The sequence below is a fragment of the Caenorhabditis briggsae genome (assembly GCF_000004555.2).
Source record: "Caenorhabditis briggsae complete genome, chrII, whole genome shotgun sequence".
In the NCBI taxonomy this organism is placed as follows: Eukaryota; Metazoa; Nematoda; class Chromadorea; order Rhabditida; family Rhabditidae; genus Caenorhabditis; species Caenorhabditis briggsae.
In genome coordinates, this window is record NC_013486.2 from 8,384,436 (window position 1) to 8,403,003 (window position 18,568).

Consider the following 18,568-nt stretch of genomic DNA (forward strand, 5'->3'; position numbering starts at 1 on the left):
CAACTTGCGCTGATGCTGTTGCCTTATAAATATGCTTATATTTTATGCTCTACATGTTTTTGTACATTCCTCAGTTTAATTTTCGCCATAAAAATTGCTCATAATGCCAGTTGTCCATTATGTCGAAATTCCAAAAGTGAGACGAAAACGCGCTCCATTCAAGCGACGGAAGATCGAACATGGGCTGCGCTTCGCGAGTAAATAGAACGCCCTGGAAAGTTCTGCACTCTTCTGTCTCTCGGTTTAGTGCGCTGCCTCTTCAGTTTTCCGTGTTTCCTTCTGATGTTGACCCATATTTAATCTGACGGTTGTATTCTTTTTATCTTTCTGTTGCTTCATTCGTTTTTCTCTGTTTTTCACTTATCCTGGACTTGTAATGGGGTTATTCATGTAGCGAAAATGTTCACCTTCACGCTGACCTAAAATTATTTTCAGAAAAGCTTTCCATTATGGGAAAAGACTACTACAAAGCGCTGGGCATCAGCAAAGGTGCCACGGACGATGAAATCAAGAAAGCCTACCGTAAAATGGCGTTGAAATACCATCCAGACAAGAACAAGGATCCTGGAGCCGAGAACAAGTTCAAGGTAAATTTGAATTATAACTGAGATCAGAATTCATCAAATGTGTTACTTTCAGGAAATTGCCGAGGCTTACGATGTTCTCTCCGATGAGAAAAAGAAAAAGATTTACGATCAATATGGTGAAGAAGGACTGAAGGATGGTGGTCCCGGAGGACCAGGCGGTGCTGGTGGCGGCGGAATGCACTACGAATTCCGTGGAGATCCAATGAACATTTTCTCTTCTTTCTTCGGAGGTTCTGATCCATTCGGACCAGGTGGAGCCGGAATGTTCGACCTCGGCGGCGGTGGTGGTGCTGGAGGACCAAATATGTTCTTCATGAATCAAGGAGGTATGGACGAGAACATATTCGGAATGCATGGAGGTGGCGGAAGACGGGGTCATGCTCGTCAAGATCCGGCCGTTTTGCACGATCTACATGTCAGTTTGGAGGATGTTCTGAAAGGAACCACGAAGAAAATGAAGATCACGAGAAAAGTGATGGCTGATAATGCTCAACGTCTCGAAGACAAAGTTCTGACGGTTACGATCAAGCCAGGATGGAAGTCGGGGACCAAAATTACTTTCCCGAAAGAAGGTGATCAACACCCGAATAGAACTCCTGCTGACATCGTTTTTGTCATCAAGGACAAACCGCATCCAAAGTTCAAGAGAGAAGGATCTGACATAAAGCGCGTCGAAAAGATTTCTTTGAAGAGTGCTCTGACAGGTGTTGAGATGAATATCCCAACTTTGGATGGAGCCGACTATCGTCTCGTGTTGAACGAGGTCATCAAGCCAGGAACTACTAGAAGGTATGTTTTTTTACTCAAATGGTTTTAATAGTAATGAATATTGTTTCAGGTTGACAGGCAAAGGTCTCCCGAACCCAAAATCGCCGACTCATCGAGGTGACCTAATCATTGAGTTCGATGTGGAATTCCCTACTCATCTGAATACAGCTCAGAAAGAAGCAATTCTGAGAAACTTCTAATTTTCCTCTGTTAATTGCTTATCATCCAACAGTCGAATCGAAACGGGTTCACACAGTCACAAATACTTTATTAATTGCATCAAATTGTTGATTGCTCTTTGATTCGATTTATCAGTATTCAATCGATTCGTTCGGTCGTTAGCGGGTATTCGAAGAGATTTTTATTAGGATTTTTATCCCTTTTTTCATTATTCATCTCACACTTATTCTCCAGAATTGAATGCATTTATTTTCTTTCTTTTTTTTACTTTCCTCCTATAATACGAAAATGTTTGATGACAAGATACTCGGTGCAGTTGTGTCCCCTATCTTTCAATATATTTTTTCTTTCATGTTTCCTGCTCGCCTGACAAATAAAATTAGTTCCATGTATCAAGTCTTGTTCAAGTTTTTCCTCTCGGAAGTTCTTCAGTTGATCTGTCTCTAATCGTATCGATTGTCTTGTCCTTGCCCACGTGCGGGCAAAGCGAGGAAGATGATATCGGGCGGGGACAGAAGAGGAGAGAAATTTCTCTTTAAGAGACCAGACCTTCATTCTTGACAGTTTTGCAGTCGAAAAATGTTGACCAGAGGATTCAGAAACGTCACAACGATTGGGAAAGTTGCAACAAGAGGTATTCGAATTACGAAAGTTTCTAATTTTATATCTAAAATATGGTAGATATTCACAATAAATTAATTTAAATTTAAATGAAAAGCAATTACTGAAACAGTGTAGTTCACTATAATCAAAAGATCACAGTCCATAGATCACATAACTTTCCGGTGTTTCGTCAACTTTCTACCAAGATGCTTTCCAACTTTCCGATCAGCTAACCGAAGATGAACGATCCCTGATGCTCTCCGCTCGTGAATACTGTCAAGAAAGACTTTTGCCACGTGTCACTGAAGCTTACAGAAATGAAAGTGAGTTATAACCAATAATAGAAAAAAGAACAACACAATCTTCCATAGAATTCGATCCATCGCTGATTCCTGAAATGGGAAGTATGGGACTTCTGGGTGCACCTTATCAAGGATACGGATGTGCTGGAACTTCTACCGTTGGCTATGGATTGATTGCCCGCGAAGTGGAACGTGTTGATTCCGGATACAGATCGACAATGAGTGTTCAAACGAGTCTTGTTATTGGACCAATCTACAATTATGGTACTGAAGAGCAGAAGCAAAAATATATTCCGGATTTGGCCAGTGGCAAAAAGATTGGATGCTTTGGTTTGACTGAGCCAAATCATGGATCGAATCCAGGTGGAATGGAAACCAAAGCCATGTGATTAAATGGATCAATTTTCTAAATAAGAGTTATTTTTACAGTTGGGATGAGACTTCAAAAACCTACAAATTGAGTGGGTCAAAGACGTGGATTTCGAACAGTCCTGTCGCCGATGTGATGGTCGTTTGGGCCAGAAGTTCTCGACATGGAAACAAGATCAAGGGATTTATTCTGGAAAGAGGAATGAAGGGATTGACAACTCCAAAAATTGAGGGAAAACTTTCATTGAGAGCATCTATCACTGGGCAAATTGCAATGGATGATGTGCCAGTTCCAGAAGAGAATCTTCTTCCGAATGTCGAAGGACTTCAAGGACCATTCGGATGCCTTAACAATGCACGCCTCGGTATTGCATGGGGTTCTCTTGGAGCAGCTGAAGAATGCTTCCATCTTGCACGTCAATACACACTGGATCGTCAACAATTCGGACGCCCTCTTGCTCAAAATCAATTGATGCAGTTGAAAATGGCCGATATGCTCACTGAAATTTCTCTGGGTCTCCAAGGATGTCTTCGTGTGTCACGACTGAAAGACGAAGGAAAAGTTGAGCCCGAGCAAATCTCGATTATCAAGAGAAACTCGTGTGGAAAGTCTTTGGAAATCGCCAGAAAGGCTAGAGACATGCTTGGTGGAAACGGAATCGTCGACGAGTATCACATTATGCGGCATATGGTCAACTTGGAAACCGTCAACACTTATGAGGGAACCCATGATGTACATGCACTGATTCTCGGAAGAGCTATCACAGGACTCAATGGATTCTTTTAAATTTTTTAAAAACTATGTCTAGTCTTGTTCCATAGTATAACATTTAAATTTTTATTTTATTATAAATATCATTTGACAATCTATAAATAAGAGACAAAAAAAGAATATTAACAAATCAGTGATATCCGTAGTGAGCGTGTTGATGCTGATTATACGAAAGATCCATGTTCGATCCACTCATTTCACTATTTTGACGGCTCCTCTGACTATTGACTGGAATAGGCCTACCACCTGGATACTTTGGACCGCTGACAACCTTAGGAGCCATTTGAGGTTTTCGTTGATATCGCCCATTTTTGTTGACCGGACTGAACATCTGAAAATGATAGGAATCAAAAGTTGAATCTTCTAAAAAAAACTCACTCTGTGTGGTTCCTCATCACTAATTCTCAATTCAACTGGCAACGCTTGAAGATCTTCCATTTCAGCTAGAAGTTCAGATGGAATATGGATTCCAAGACCATGAACAATATCCAGGTTTTGTTTAAGGTAAAGCATCAGTAACACTTCTTGCTGCTCAATAGGATCAGCAGTTTGAGGAGAATCTGAAAAGGACTTCGGTTTTCAACTGACAAATCTTCAAAGAATCTCACCCTGCTGAAGAAGTCTATTTATAGATGTTTGAAGTGGCTGTTGAACTGGTTGTTGCTTCTGAATCGCTTGATTTCCGTCATATCCACTGGAAATAGTTAACACGTTAACATTCTGTGGGTTAACTGGAACTGAAGAAAGATTCGGTGGATACTGTTGCCCGTATGGCTGAGAACCTCCATTCTGATGATAGGCTCTTGAATTATTATAATTCACAGCTGCCTGTCGCAATTGAACGGCATCTGACTTTGGTGGAAGTGGTGGTGCCATGCTTAGAGAGCACATCGAATCACGACGACTATTCGCAGCTGATCTCCAATCTCTAGTTGAAGCGGTTTCGAAGAATTCACGTGACGTAGCAATGTTGGCGATTGATTCTCTCGACACTGCTGACTTGATCTTTTCAGTGTCGTACCATGGCTGATAGTCCACTTGCATGCTCAATGAATCCAGACTTTTTCCTTTTGATAGTTTCCGAGTGTTACTTCCAGATGCCATTTCCGCTTCTTCATGAATTTCTTTTTTAACTTCAATAGCCTCTCTTTCAGTTTCTTCCATTTTACGAAGGCGTTCTTCTGGGATTCTACTGTCGACTGGGATCTGTAATTTTGAATTTTCGAGACACATTGAAGTTAATCTATGACTTAATTATAAGTGGAGCCTTCCACCCTGTTCAATATGGATAGGGTATATTTGGTTGAGCCCAAAAGTAGTCTCGCGACCATTCCTAAATATCTCCTGATTTATGGTGCTAGCCTTACTTCAAAAAACTGAAATTATGTTAATTGCTTGATTTAATCTCTGAAGGTTTTTATAGGTGAAAAGGACTCAAAAATAAGTCGGAAAATTAAAACTTATGGGAATCAACCAGTTGTCTGGATAAAGAATATGAAAAAAGTTCTAGATTGCTAAAAATTTTTGGTCTTTTGGGAGATTAATACTAAATATGTATTACTGGAGATGATGTTAATATTTTAATACCAAACTTATCTCTTCTTGATTTTGAACCTGGTTAAAGGTGGGGGGACATGAAAAAATAATGTTCTCGAAATTCCGTTCAAAGATGCCCCTCGAGGAGTTGAACTTGTGAGGGCGATGATTGAGGGTGCGGCGCCGCTACCGACTGAGCCACGCGGGCACACAGGTCCTGGGCGCGCGTACGCATAATGGATGGACGACGGAGGACGCGCCGATGAATTGGGTACAGGGAAAGGACGCCGGTATGGCGCATATACGGGGCATATGGGGCACACCGCCGCCGCAAAGCATCTCCTCGGCTTGCTGGCACTCGATGAAATGAACTAAAACGTTGGTTGGGGGTTCCTAGAAGTATCAGTTAAGTTCTATTGTGATGTGATTTTGTTCAGGTCTTCCGATTTCGTACTTTTCCTTTATTATTCCATATTTTTTTATATTTTGAACGACATATTACTGATTTTTCGAAACTCAATGTTTTGGTGTTGAAAAAGACTTATGGCAGTTTTTATTTAAATTTGATATGAAATCAAAAACAGAAGAAAATGGGAAAAAATTCGCTAAAAATTGTTTTTTTTTCATTTGTTCAAAAAATATGTCTCACTTTCACTTTTTTTGAAATTGCATGAAAAATTGAAAATTTTTATAACTTAAACTTTGTAATTATTGTATACTTACCAACTTACCTTTTACTCCACCTGAAAATACGATTTTTACAATAATTACAAAGTGAAATCAAAAAATCTCAATATCATCTATTTTGGCGAAAAACATAGCAATTAACGAGTGAAAGACATGTTTCTGCAAGAATTCAGCGATTTTTTAGCCTTTTTCACAAAAAACATCGAAGGAATAATCGAAAAACCAGAAATGTAGGCTCGAATTGACGAAAAATTGACAAAGATCGGGTCCTTTATGCGCATCATCGCCGAGGACCTGTGCATAGAGAAAGCGCACGCCCGATTGCATACATAAAGGCGAGGACAACATCTGTACGCAGAGTGACATTAAGCGTTGTACACCGTCACGGTAGAATGCATACTCCAGCTACAAAAAAACTACGAAAAATCTCCTGTCCCCCCACTTAAGGGTGGGGTACTATATTTGAATCCCCCCCCCCCCCCCATTTTTTATTTGAAAAATCTGTTTACTTGAATACTATTAGAAGCAACCAACGAAGCGGACAATGCATCTGTTGATCTCCATTTGGAAATCCATAACTTTTAGGTCTTTGTCTTCTTTCTTCTTCTGCTCTTTGTCTCAGTTCAATTTGTATGTTTCGTTCCCAGTATCCACGAATATTGTTAGTTCCGCGTACTTGGCCACCTGATACTCGACCTTCCATTGCTCGACCCGACCAACTTTCAAAGTCTGGAATACTAACGGTTGCTATAGGTTCAGGTACCAAAAAAAGATTTGGCAAATCCAAAGTAAACTATTTCGGACAAAAATTACTTCAGAGACTCGTGTTCGAACCACAGTATCTAAGTAGCATACTTGCAAAATCAGAGCCCGGCCCGGGTTATTCAAATTTTAATTTTTTTATTGAAATTTCAGAAAAATTTTCACATTTTTTTGTGAAAATTTTTTCTTTAGACACTCTTATCTTTCAAAGTTTTTTACTTGACAGAAAAATCGTCCATTTTTTAATTGACCCTAAAATTTTTTTTGAAGTTGCAAGTATGGTATCTAGTTTTTAAAGTTTTCTGGACCAAATATTTTGTACTTAAAAACTAGGTCAACGAGGCTTCAAGAAAAGAAAGATATGAAATCTCGCCACTAAGAATGGGGAGTGAAGAACCCAAATATGTCAAAAACTGAGACTTTGTTTGTCTATTCGATTCCCTAAAATCCTTATCTGCCCTCTTCCCCAAATGACTAAATGTTCACCGAAATGTGTGAACACTGGAAAAGCGAAAGAAACAAAAAAGAAGAAGAAAATGATGGCAAGTTTCTTCTTGTGAGCTTGTTTGTATTTTGTGTCTCCTGAGTCAACATGATGCTTCCTTTTTTTCCGCGCGAACCTGATTACCGGTCGGGAAGAAATGAGATCAAAGAAGGAAAATTAGTGAAAAAAGAAGAAGATGTGGGTGGTTAGTTGGAAACGTTTAATCTCTTTGAACAAGTTCAAATAAATAAGACTTTCAAACCTTTCTTCGGCTCTTGAATTTCTACTTTTCTCTGTGACTGTCCTTGCTGAGGAATTGGTTGGTGGGGAATCGTTTGATGGAAGACGTGGTCTGGACGCATCTGCAAACGAATGGGGATTTTTTATTATTATGGTAAGCTTTAAATTCGTTTGTAGAGCTGATTTGCCTAGGAAAGATTTCCAGAAAAATAGTGGAACTAAGTTTTTTCGTTTCTTTTTTCTCTTGCAAACGCAATGTAGATACAAAACCTATATCAGAACACAGGATTCTATTGTTTTCAGTTGTTTTTCTACAAACTTCAATGGAAAATTGAGGTACACATAGAAATACAAAAATGTATCAGTTTGCAAAGTTTTAATATCATAGGAGCCCTTCTAACACATGCTTCAAGGTGTTCAAGACAACTACTAGAGATGTACGGAATGTGCTAACGAAAAAAGGAACTTCAAATACGGAATCCGGAAAGAACTTTTTTTCATAATCAGAAAAAAAATATTATTTAAAAGTTACGGATTCTGGAACAACGGATGCTTTTGATATTTTTTTACAGGAAATGATATAAAAGTTGACGGGTTGGGGACGTTCTATTAGTGTTTACGGTGGGGATCTCGGAAAACTACAACAGATTCGAAAAATTTGGTTTACCTACAAAACAATAGTTCATAACTGTAAGAAATTTCCAATTTCAGGTTTTGACTTTTCGAAAAGCAATCTCAAAATTGGAAGTATATGTAGAACTAGAATTCGAAGTCTTGAGGCTGAATCGACCAACATTCAGAAGACCCCATTATTGTCGGTTTTCTATTTTGTCATCAGATTTTGTGGTCCACTGCCAGAGACAGTGACACAATTGGTTCGACGTCGAAGAATTTAGAATTTGAACTGATTTCCTTTTTAGAATTTGAACTGATTTCCTTTTTAGAATTTGAACTGATTTCCTTGATTATCATTATCTTAAATATACAAAAAATGTATTGTGTGTTTTAGTAATCCCTACTTTTGGCACCAACTCCTTCATCCTTTCAAGTTCCACTTCGTTTGGAACTCCGGAAATAACTCTGATTACGGTTCCGTTTGCTGGGGTCTCTCGATTCAAAGTATGTGGGCTTCTGAAAAAAGCAAAATAATTTTCGAAAAATATCATAAGTAATCACCCCAGCGGAATCATAGTAACATGTTTCTCAATAGGCAATTGAATTGAAGTTAGATCATCAGAAGTTCGCACTTTTTTGAGAGACGAATAGATTTCCTCCTGTGAATCAAAAATGAATCAAAAATGAATGGAAAAATTGAGGATCAAGTGGGGATGAATGATCCGATGTTTTCTCCACCAACCTGTTGCTCGTGGATTGTCGGCGTATTTACCGACCGTTGTTGGTGCTGAGATGATGCATACGAGACGCAGAACATTCGAGATGAAGGATTGTTCGTTGACGATGGTGAAGGTGGTATCGGAGGATATTCTGAATATTTGTATTGTCGTGAACGTTTTATTGCAGCGATTCAAAAGCTATTTTCGAAGTCTTTTTCGCTTATGAAGCAATCATTACCGTATTTCCTGTAATCAAAGCCCATCCAAACCGTTAACTTGGAGCTCAATTATCTCGATTCCTGCGAAAGATATCAAAGTATTGTCAACAGATAAATTATTTATCATAACATCCCTATTATTTTCTTTGTTGACAAATTTTTGATATCTTTCACAGGATTCCAAATAATTGAGCTGGAATTTGTGAGACGTTTCAGTATATCTAATTCAGACGGACATTTTCTTTTTCACTTTTCTGGAATCTTTGCGGAATCACGTTTGCATGAAAAACTGAAAATCGTTGCGTCTGTAATTAGACTTTGATTGAGAAATCCGTCTTTTCAAAACTACAAAACTCAAATATCATTTTTCTATAATAGTCTTAACTGGATCTTTCAAAACCATTGTTCTATTGATCAAAAAATTTTGAAAAATGATAACCAAAACGATCAAGTTTTTTGACTCAAAAGAAAAATTGAACTGTTACTGTTGCTGATGAACGGCGCTGATCGATGTGCCATCTAGTGAACCAGAATCAGTAGAGAAGAACTATGGAAGAAGAGATGGTCTACCTCTTTTCTGCTGGACTTTCTCTGTTGCCCACTTTTTCCCATACGAGAGAGATGCGTGAAGTGCTAGTGATGGCGCCGATAGTGTTCGGGCCAATCAGGAGTCGCAGAAAGATGGAACTCGGTGGGCTCTTTTCTGTGTGCGCATCTCCAAATGTTTCAACCGACTGGCTAAAGAGAGATGATGATGACTCGTCCACTGACTGATATTTGGATTTGCGGAAAAAGACAAGAGGAGCATCAATCCTGTTTCGGGTTTATTAAAGGAAAAAGATGGTGGTTATAAGAAAAAGAGGAAGAAGGAAAAAGATGGGAGAGAGACACATGGAAACAGAAATACTTGTGAAGGAGAAATAGAAAACTTTTGAATAATTGAATACACAAAGAATGAATAACAACATTTGGAATTAAAGCAAGAAGAAGAAAAAAGAAGATACAAGCAATCTGATTTTTAAATAGACATCATTGAGAACGGGCGAGTTGGTGGTTTTCGATTCTCCTTGTCATGGGTGATTGTGGTACTTTGATCGAGAAGAGTCACTTGGCTGTCAGCAGAACTTGATGGAGAGAGGCTGATATCATCGCTGATCTTCTGGCTACGAGAAGTCTCAATCAGCAATTCGGAACGGAAATCTTTAACGTCATCGGCATCCTCCCCGCCGAAGATTGGCACTGAACAATAACCAAAAAATATTTCGTTGCATAATTTATTCATGTTATTTTATTGGATAAAAAAGAGCAATTATCAAATCTAGAATAAAGGAGACGAACCTTTAAATTCAGGAGAAGAATTCATTCCGGAGAGAACTTGTGAAGATGGCTGCATGAATGAATTCTGAAGGAAGCTCAAATCGGATGGATTGGTCATCGCTTCTCCAGCACCGCCACTGCCCATTGTCATCGGTGTGCCGCTAGACGGTGGGGCGCTGTTCATGAAGCTAGGTTGCATGAGATGAGACGTGTTCATTGGTTGATTCATATAACCGTAGGACATGCTAAGGGCTGGTGGGAACTGTTGTGGATTTGTCATTTGAGCCTGACGATGATGATGGTACGCCTGGAATAGAACATAATGGTTGGAGAAATATTGCTACCGGATCACTTACATCAAACCCATTATTCTGATTATTCTGCATTATCTCGAGCTGCTTCTTGGTTCGGCTCAATTCTTTTCGATAGCAGTCCCGTTCTTTTTTCACCTTTTCCAACTGATTCATGTACTGGAACATGGAGTTCTTGGCATCATTTGCCTCTTTTTGCAAATCTTTCATTTTTCGTCTATCCTCTCTTCTTTTTTGTTCTGATTCTTTGTACTTTTGCATGTAATGCTGCTGTGCGCGCTCCATGACAGCAAACTGTTCCTTCTCGTTGAAATCGTCGTTTTCTGATTCTTCGATTCTATCTTCATAATGCGAGTGTCGGCTACTGTACTGTCCAACTGGCGATGGATCGCCACTTCCATATTCTGACGATTCTCCACGCCGTCTGAAATCGCTCTTGCCGCTGTGATGACGCCTTCCATTGTTGCTGGATTTCCGCCCTTCATCTATAGTGTAGTTTTGTCGTATTGATTGTTGTAGAACATCACGTCTTCTGTGGTGACCGCTTTTCTGGGAGTACTTATCCGATTCATCAAAAGAGACATCCGACTCGTCTCGATATCCTCCAGGGCAGCTTTGTGGTCCTTTTCGAAGCTTCGGAGCGACGTTTGTATGATATGCAGCGGTAGCGGAGAGTGCATTGTCGTCGGCGAATCGGGCAACTGCTCGTCTCTGGGACTTTGAGGAGGATGTACTGGGTGCGCGGAACGAACGACGGTTGGAGACCTCGCGAGCCTGAGACTATTGTTAATGAGAAGAAAAACTGGGTAAGAGTTAGGGAAAACTCTAAAATCTCTCATTATCTTATCGAAACACCGATAAAAAACACATACCAAGTCTTCGACGTTCTCAGGCTCTTCCTTTTTTGATTTTTTGCTTTTGAATAGTGTTCGTATGATTCCGGCCATTACTTCCGACCTGAAACGCACAAAAATAAAAAATGTACTTCGAACAGACAGGGAAAGAACGGAAACGAGTCAAATAGAAGAAAAAACACAGTTCATGAAGTAAATGAAAGGCGAAACGGTGTCGGTCGGCAGATCAAAGCGAGCCGAACAGGGTGGTCAATGAGGACACGCACGGTCGAAAGGAGTAGCAAAAGACCTTGACGAACAATGAAATATGGACTGAAAAGGGGAGTGGAAGCTTCCGAACATCTATTCTGAAACAGCTGGAGACGAAAATAATCGTTTTCGCTGTGTGAGAAGTAGGTCAAAAAGAAAAAGTTTAAATAATTATTGCAAGAGAATCTGAAGCGACAGCAGAAAGAAGAATATAAAAGTGATTTCTAATCTGGAATACAATTGACCAAATCTATTTTAAGACAAGGGTCAAGTATCATAAGAGTCCGCTCTCGAATTACTGCAGAGCAAGCGAAAACTGAGAATACGATTTGCGTAATAAACACGAGAAAGTCGTTACTGCACTGTATGCCTCATAAGGTATCGGGTGAGTGTGTTAGCGAGCGAGAAGGAGGGTAAAATGGTGTGTGTCAGTCTTCGCAGTCACCAAGCGGTCCTGTCTCTTTTTCGCCAATCGACGAGGTCTCTTTGCAGATTATCTGTGTCTCTTCGTCTCGCACACTCTCTCGCCACTGCGCAATTTGACGATCACCATCGTGGCGGTACAGCGCCTTTGAAGTGGAGAATTGCGTCGTCTTTCCCTCCTCCCCCACTGCCTTCGTCGGATGAGCGATTTGAATCGTGATGATTGCCGCCACCAATATAACCGCGACGCGGGACCGCTTCGCGTGCAGATGGTTGTTGAATGGCACAGACGACAGGCGGACGACGACCGGGGGGAGAAGAGTTTATTCAATTTGGAGATGCGGAACGTAATGCTCTCTTGGGTTGGGAGGAGGATATGCGGATATGAATTGATGGAAGAGTGTCATGTGAATAGGAAAATGTTACTGTAGCTGTTTTAATTAGATCAGGCTCCTCTTATTTCAAGAAGATCTGATTAAGAAATCCATAGGTTATTCAAAAATTCAAACTGCCTAAAATAAATAGGAACGTTGAGAAGAGAAGAAGTTTTTGGGGCTAAAAAAAAGAAGAAGAAGAGACAAAAATGACGTCTTTTTCTTCCTCCAACAGTACAACCTCTCTTCAAAAAAGTCTGAGCAAACAAAAAACCACCGTTGAAGGTAATTCAAATAAACGAATCGGTGTGTCCTTTGAACAAAATCTAGAACAATAGGTGGTAAAAGAGCAGTAGTCGTTGTGAAGGGAGTTACGTCATACAGGTAAGATTAGATCTACAAATCCGAGAATAGTAGCTCTTGAGATATCTGAACCATAAACTCAGAAAAAGGAGTTTGCAAATAGTTTGTTCTCATCAAATTCCCAGTGGACAAACAATTGGTGAAGGAATAGGGGGTTTGATTTGACTAATTGTAGGAGGAAGAAGTGGCAAAGGGGACGAATAATAAAGGGGAAGAATATAATGTTTGCTTTAGAAAGGTTGGAGAGCTTCGAAGCAAATGACTTCTGAAGTGACCAAAATGATGAAAAATTGTGGTAAAATATTTGAATGTTTGAAATGATTTCGAACAAAAGAGAATATGTTTGAGATGTTTTTTTGCAGCCGGAAAACGGAACCTATTCAACCTATTCAGGATCTCATTATCTATACCCCATTGGTGTTCAAAATCGTCTGTCACACATCGTTGGCAAACCAGATACTACGAAAAAGAAGAGGAGAACCAGTTGGAAGTTTGGATGGACCAACCTGAACCCCTTCAAGAATATTTTATTTGGGTTACTGTATTCTTTCGAATTCTGCATCCTCATTATGTCGAGACAGTGTAAATCTAATCAATATGTAATGATTGAAAAACAAAATATTCATTCAGGTTCAATTCACAAATTTATTGAGCAATAGCCCATTTCCGTTGATAAGCTTTCGGTTTGGGTGTAGTTACTTCACGATAGATATTGATGACTAGTTTCTCGACGCATACATTATCCGAACAATAATGGTCTTTGTCGCAATCCGAACGCTTTTCACATTTCTGCTCAGCTGGGTCCGCTGTGACGATGGTTAGCATTAAGATGCCCAAAATGGCTACCTAAAATTCGGATGTTATGGAATCTAATTTCGGACCAACTTACCAAAATAAGGCGTGGATTGAACAACATTAGTATCAATGATAGACTATTTTGATTTTCAATATGAAACCATGGAGGTTTTATACTAGGAAAGTGGGGTTATTTATCAGCAATCAAAATAAAACAGTAATAAAAGTTAGTACCAAAACGAAGATACGACTGGATCGTTTTATTGATGCTAAAACTACAGTAATCCTACACTGGAGGTCAGGGTTCAAGTACTGTAACTTACACTAATCATAATCGCTCCCACACAAAACTAGCTCCTGAATTGAATTAATTTAAACTTCTGAACTTTGTCATTTCAATCAATTTTAATGTACCCGATAAGAAAATGAAATCATCAAAAAGGTTTGATTCTCCTTCCTGATGATTATTAGTATTTAAAACTTTGTCCAGATCAGTCACCTCATTTTTCATCTCTCCTTTATTGAGAACTTCAAATGCTTCAAGTTACATTATTTCTTCTGTTAATTGGGTACTCCTCTGCTAATTGTGAGTTTTGCCTGATACTGGAAGAGAAAAAAATTATGGAATCGTTTATTTTTGAAAGTAGAAAGCAGGTTAACTTAGGACATCAAAATGTAGATACCAGTTGTTTGATCGTTTTGAAAAAGCTAATTACAAAAATTTAGATCAATGTTCCAGTTATTTCTGTAACTTCAGACCCATCCAACCGTCAACGTTGAGCTTAATTATCTCGATTCTTTTGAAAGATTCAAAAAAAATTAAAAATTTGTCAACTCATAAAATATTGGCGATATTATGATAAATAATTTTTTAGTTGACAAACTTTTGACATCTCACAGGAATCGAGATAATTGAGCTCAAAGTTGACAGGTTTTAGTATGCTTCCATTTGAGGAAATACCGTAGTTGCTTTTCTGGCTTCGCAAAGTTACATATTTTCCATTCAAACAAAAGATAAAATTATTGTCTAATAAGAAAAAAGGCAAATAAAAACTCCCTTTTTGCTGCCTCGGAGAATCCTTTCATAATTGTAAGACTACATCAATCGGTAAATTATCAATTTCAGTTTGCACGGATGATACCGGTGAATGGATCAGTTCTGTTGCTGATGGAGTCACAGACTATGCCCACGGAGGAACTAGACTCAATACCAAATACTACTGTTTCGAAGGATGCTTGAATACCGGAACAGTTCTTCAAAACTATAAAGTTGATCTCTCTGGAAACAACGGAACAACTGTAAAAATTGAAAGAGTTCGTGCAGCGAAAGATATTGTTTCCCTGGTTGCAAATGGTAATTGGCATGTGAAACATCTGGAAAATTTATGGGTTTTTAGATGACGAGGATCCAAATGCTCGTTCCTGCGTTGACCCAGTTTTGAGACAGGATGTAAAGGCTGCGCTCCAGAAGGCAACACAGAATACTTGCAAGGTATTGGAGTTACAGTAATCCTTCTGTAGAACTACGTAATGATCCTTATTGCTGAGAATTTTTTCAATGGTTTCCAAATTCAATTCACTTTTTGAATTCTCTTCATTTTCAGAACATTGTGAACACTTTGGTTCTCAACTTGAATCGTCCTGGATGGGCAATAACTTGTATTCGTTACAATGATCAGGCCATCGATGATTATATTTCGGTATTTATTTAGTTAGAAATCCTAGATCCTTTAAAAAATATTTTCAGGATATGAACTTCTGTAGCTACGATGGTGGAGAATACCACGATGTATTTACCGTCCGTCTTGCCAAACTTGATATGTCCTAATAAATTTTCATAATAAATCTCATAAATGTTCAAAATTTTTAAAAAAATCAAGCCTTCAGATTAGCATACTTCACTTTTTATATGTACATACAACAAACGTAGTTGACCATTCTTATGCCATTCAGCTGATAAGGGAAATAATGAAATCAACGGTTAGTTCTCATTTTCGGTTATCATCTAATTTTTCAGCACCAATCGGAAAATTTGCCAACTCGATTGTTTGATTTTCCATTTCTTTTCAGTCACATTTGCTTTAAATTCTATACTTTTAAAATTTTTTTTTTTTGTGATTTTCAGAATGAACCGGTTTGTCATTCTTCTCCTTGCCATAGGATATTCCAGTGCAAATTGTGAGATACACATGATCTCAAATCTTATAAATTCAATATTCTTATTATAGTTTGCACTGATAGCACTGGTCATTGGTTTGCGTCCCTCGCCGAAGGTGTCACAGATTACGCTTACGGAGGATCAAGACTCAACAACAAGTATTACTGCTTTGAAGGATGTTTGAATACTGGAACTGCTCTTCAGAACTACAAGATTGATTTAGCCGGAACCAACGCCACAATGCTTGAGAGATCTCGTCCACTCAAGGAGATTGTGTATCTTCATGCTCAACCAAAAATCAGAGGTGAGAGAACAAACTACTAGTCTGATCTATAATATGTTTCCAGATGATGACGATCCAAATGCTGAATTCTGTGTTGATCCAGTTTTGAGACAAGACATCGCCAACGCTCTCCAGAAGACTACTCAGAACAGCTGCAAGGTATTTTTCTCGGGGACTTCCAAGAGTATAACTCATAATTATAGAACATTGTGAACACTCTTGTTCTCAACTTGAACCGTCCAGGATGGGCTATCACCTGCATTCAATTCGACGAGTTCGCTTTGGATGGAGTTATTTCTGTATGTTTTTTTTTTCATTAAAATTTTAAAGTTACTATTTTCTACAGGACAAGAACTTCTGCAGTTATGACGCTGTTCAGAACAACGAGATTTACACTATCCGTCTCGGCAAGCTCGATATGTCCTAAATGTAAAGAAAGTGTTGTTTTTTATCCGAATAAATGTAATTTTTCATTCACATCCAATAAGTGTGTCTTCCAATTTGTTTTCCAATATATTATTCATGATTCATGAAAGGAAAACAACTTGAAACTTCATGTGACAAAAAAAGAAATGGTCTTACTGTAGTCGGGGCGAGGGCCAAAAATAAAATTATGAGTTCGCTCCTTTAAAATATACAACTTCGTTATTTTTCTCAATTTCCGATCATTATTTTGTTACTATTTTGCCGAATTTGATACCAATATGGAGCAAATCGATGTTGATCCATGGATTGATACAGGTGTCTCGGCTCATGAAACTCTATGGTAATGCAGCAGAAACGTTCTCGAACTAGATAAAACGGAGAGTTACAGCATCCATGCGTACTTGCCTTCATTCGCGTTCGTCACTTCTCGAGGCACTACATTAACGAAGACGCGAGACAAGCATCTCGAGGAGAGACGTATGATTCCCGAAGAATTCTTTAAAGTTTTCGACGAAAAATTCTCCGGACCACTTTATCCGACACCACCTATTGAAATAGAGAATATATGCTCTGCGTTTTTAAAGGTATTTTATTAAAGGATTGATCTGTAACATCATAGTGAAACGTTTAGGGAAGTAGCAGCCAACACATGTCAACGATTTTAGAGGGAATTCAAAATTTGGGTGCTGATTTCAAGAAAATAGATTATCTTGTGGCAAGCGAGACACTGCATAAGATCTCTGGTGCCGTATTCAACCAAACCAGATCGTGGAGACTAAGAGCATATCCGGAAATAGTTGATGGACACCGAGTGATTATTTTGTGTGACGATGACTTTGAAGAGATTGAGATAACTCCTTTGAAGTAAGTATATATTACGAAAGTGTAAAGCAATATTCAATTCTAGAGATTCTCAATTTCTAAAGCAACGCAAGGAATCAATTAATTTCGCTCAACAAATGTGTTCTCGCTACGAGAATCGCAAAACAAATCACTTTTTACACGCAAGTAAAATGGTTTCATCATCGCTAACTTATCGAGGTTGCTCTGTAAAAATGGTAGTAGTGGGAGAAGTGGATATGGTGACCGATAAGCAAGGTGAGGGAGCGATAATCTAATTACTATGTTCCCGAGAAGAATTTGTAGCTTTCAACGCAGCGGTGCTGACGGGACGACCAAACCGAGTGCAACTCGGTGACGACGAGGAGAGCATGTAAGACTTTTTTGATTGCATCGAATCAATAATGTTTTCTTCGATCAGTACCGAATCTTTCGAATACTTGTGGTCGCGTTGTTTCTGGATGGGAATGACAAGTTGTCTCATTGGAATGCGTTCTACCCAAACTGAACCTGTGAAAGCTGTTCGTAACTCAAATGTTCGCCATATTTCTCAAGTTATCTTTTCAGATTCACCACTTCGATATCAAAGACTTTGCCCAGAAGTACCGAGGCCGAATCGGCGGATACCACGACACAGCCACAACCTGCGTAGCACAAGTTATGAATCGTCTTCGAGAAGCCGTCTATTCGAGACCAAATGTCAACTGGATTGTTGAATACGAGGGACGTAGCGAAGAGTTTGAGCCCGGATACATCAAAATAACAGAAGCAGCTCAATCTGTCAGTTTCTGGTTACTCCATGAGAATTACCTTTTGACAAAGGATGAGTTGGTAAGTTTATATATTTTTGTCATCAACTCATTAGTGATTTTGTAGACAAAAAGATTGGTGGAGAAGGAGAAGAGAATGATGGAAGAAACAGCTAGAATCTCGAAGCTTGCTAGAAAGAGTCAACCCAAAACGAAGATTAATTCGAAAGATGAAACCGCTGAAGCCACAAAACCTCGAAAAGAAGCAGGAAGAGAAATTACTTCTGGAGGATCTAAAAAATCTCGCAATATTTCGATAGAATCGATGGAAGCGCTTCCAAATAATAAATTATTCGACAGAAAACATCCGAGAGAGTATACTAAACGGAGTGAGAAGCTACCTGAAAAAGAAAGATCTGGGCCGAAAATTCGGAAAACAGAGTCTTCGATCCTGATTGAAAAATCTCGCGAACAATGTCAGAAATCTTTCAAAAGGATCAAATAACTGTTCAAATTTGTATCATTTATTGCATGTTCTATGTTTTTCGCCGTGCTGATAAGAATTTTTTATAAAGCGAATTGCA

At 38.9% G+C, this 18,568-nt stretch overlaps 8 protein-coding genes across 8 annotated transcripts; 5 read left to right on the top strand and 3 right to left on the bottom strand.

The window, feature by feature from the left end:
* Positions 1–449: 449 nt before the first annotated feature.
* Positions 450–1,555, top strand: Cbr-dnj-13 (the record flags this gene model as incomplete). The annotated part of the gene is made up of 3 exons (XM_002631043.1): positions 450–587; positions 640–1,376; positions 1,426–1,555. The coding sequence occupies 3 exons, from the start codon at positions 450–452 to the stop codon at positions 1,553–1,555; spliced, it is 1,005 nt and encodes a 334-aa protein (XP_002631089.1).
* An 836-nt stretch (positions 1,556–2,391) lies between these two features.
* On the top strand, positions 2,392–3,596 carry CBG02861 (the record flags this gene model as incomplete). The annotated part of the gene is made up of 3 exons (XM_045242383.1): positions 2,392–2,461; positions 2,510–2,825; positions 2,870–3,596. The coding sequence occupies 3 exons, from the start codon at positions 2,392–2,394 to the stop codon at positions 3,594–3,596; spliced, it is 1,113 nt and encodes a 370-aa protein (XP_045092187.1).
* Positions 3,597–3,711: 115 nt separating this feature from the next.
* CBG02860 lies at positions 3,712–9,454 on the bottom strand (the record flags this gene model as incomplete). The annotated part of the gene is made up of 10 exons (XM_045242384.1): positions 3,712–3,912; positions 3,960–4,141; positions 4,190–4,787; positions 5,302–5,303; positions 6,339–6,533; positions 7,313–7,412; positions 8,310–8,421; positions 8,467–8,564; positions 8,648–8,775; positions 9,445–9,454. The coding sequence occupies 10 exons, from the start codon at positions 9,452–9,454 to the stop codon at positions 3,712–3,714; spliced, it is 1,626 nt and encodes a 541-aa protein (XP_045092188.1).
* Positions 9,455–9,860: 406 nt separating this feature from the next.
* Positions 9,861–11,417, bottom strand: CBG02859 (the record flags this gene model as incomplete). The annotated part of the gene is made up of 4 exons (XM_002631040.1): positions 9,861–10,081; positions 10,181–10,466; positions 10,516–11,244; positions 11,343–11,417. The coding sequence occupies 4 exons, from the start codon at positions 11,415–11,417 to the stop codon at positions 9,861–9,863; spliced, it is 1,311 nt and encodes a 436-aa protein (XP_002631086.1).
* A 1,961-nt stretch (positions 11,418–13,378) lies between these two features.
* CBG25587 lies at positions 13,379–13,649 on the bottom strand (the record flags this gene model as incomplete). The annotated part of the gene is made up of 2 exons (XM_045242385.1): positions 13,379–13,579; positions 13,623–13,649. 2 exons carry the CDS (start codon positions 13,647–13,649, stop codon positions 13,379–13,381), a joined length of 228 nt encoding a protein of 75 aa, XP_045098126.1.
* A 413-nt stretch (positions 13,650–14,062) lies between these two features.
* CBG02858 lies at positions 14,063–15,356 on the top strand (the record flags this gene model as incomplete). Its single annotated transcript, XM_045242386.1, has 5 exons — positions 14,063–14,114; positions 14,655–14,882; positions 14,926–15,020; positions 15,133–15,228; positions 15,276–15,356. 5 exons carry the CDS (start codon positions 14,063–14,065, stop codon positions 15,354–15,356), a joined length of 552 nt encoding a protein of 183 aa, XP_045092189.1.
* A 298-nt stretch (positions 15,357–15,654) lies between these two features.
* On the top strand, positions 15,655–16,396 carry CBG02857 (the record flags this gene model as incomplete). Its single annotated transcript, XM_002631038.1, has 5 exons — positions 15,655–15,706; positions 15,757–15,990; positions 16,034–16,128; positions 16,173–16,268; positions 16,316–16,396. 5 exons carry the CDS (start codon positions 15,655–15,657, stop codon positions 16,394–16,396), a joined length of 558 nt encoding a protein of 185 aa, XP_002631084.1.
* Positions 16,397–16,673: 277 nt separating this feature from the next.
* Positions 16,674–18,489, top strand: CBG02856 (the record flags this gene model as incomplete). Its single annotated transcript, XM_045242387.1, is given in 8 exon segments — positions 16,674–16,735; positions 16,784–16,979; positions 17,027–17,259; positions 17,303–17,493; positions 17,542–17,608; positions 17,657–17,789; positions 17,803–18,066; positions 18,112–18,489. The coding sequence occupies 8 exon segments, from the start codon at positions 16,674–16,676 to the stop codon at positions 18,487–18,489; spliced, it is 1,524 nt and encodes a 507-aa protein (XP_045092190.1).
* Between the last annotated feature and the right edge of the window lie 79 nt (positions 18,490–18,568).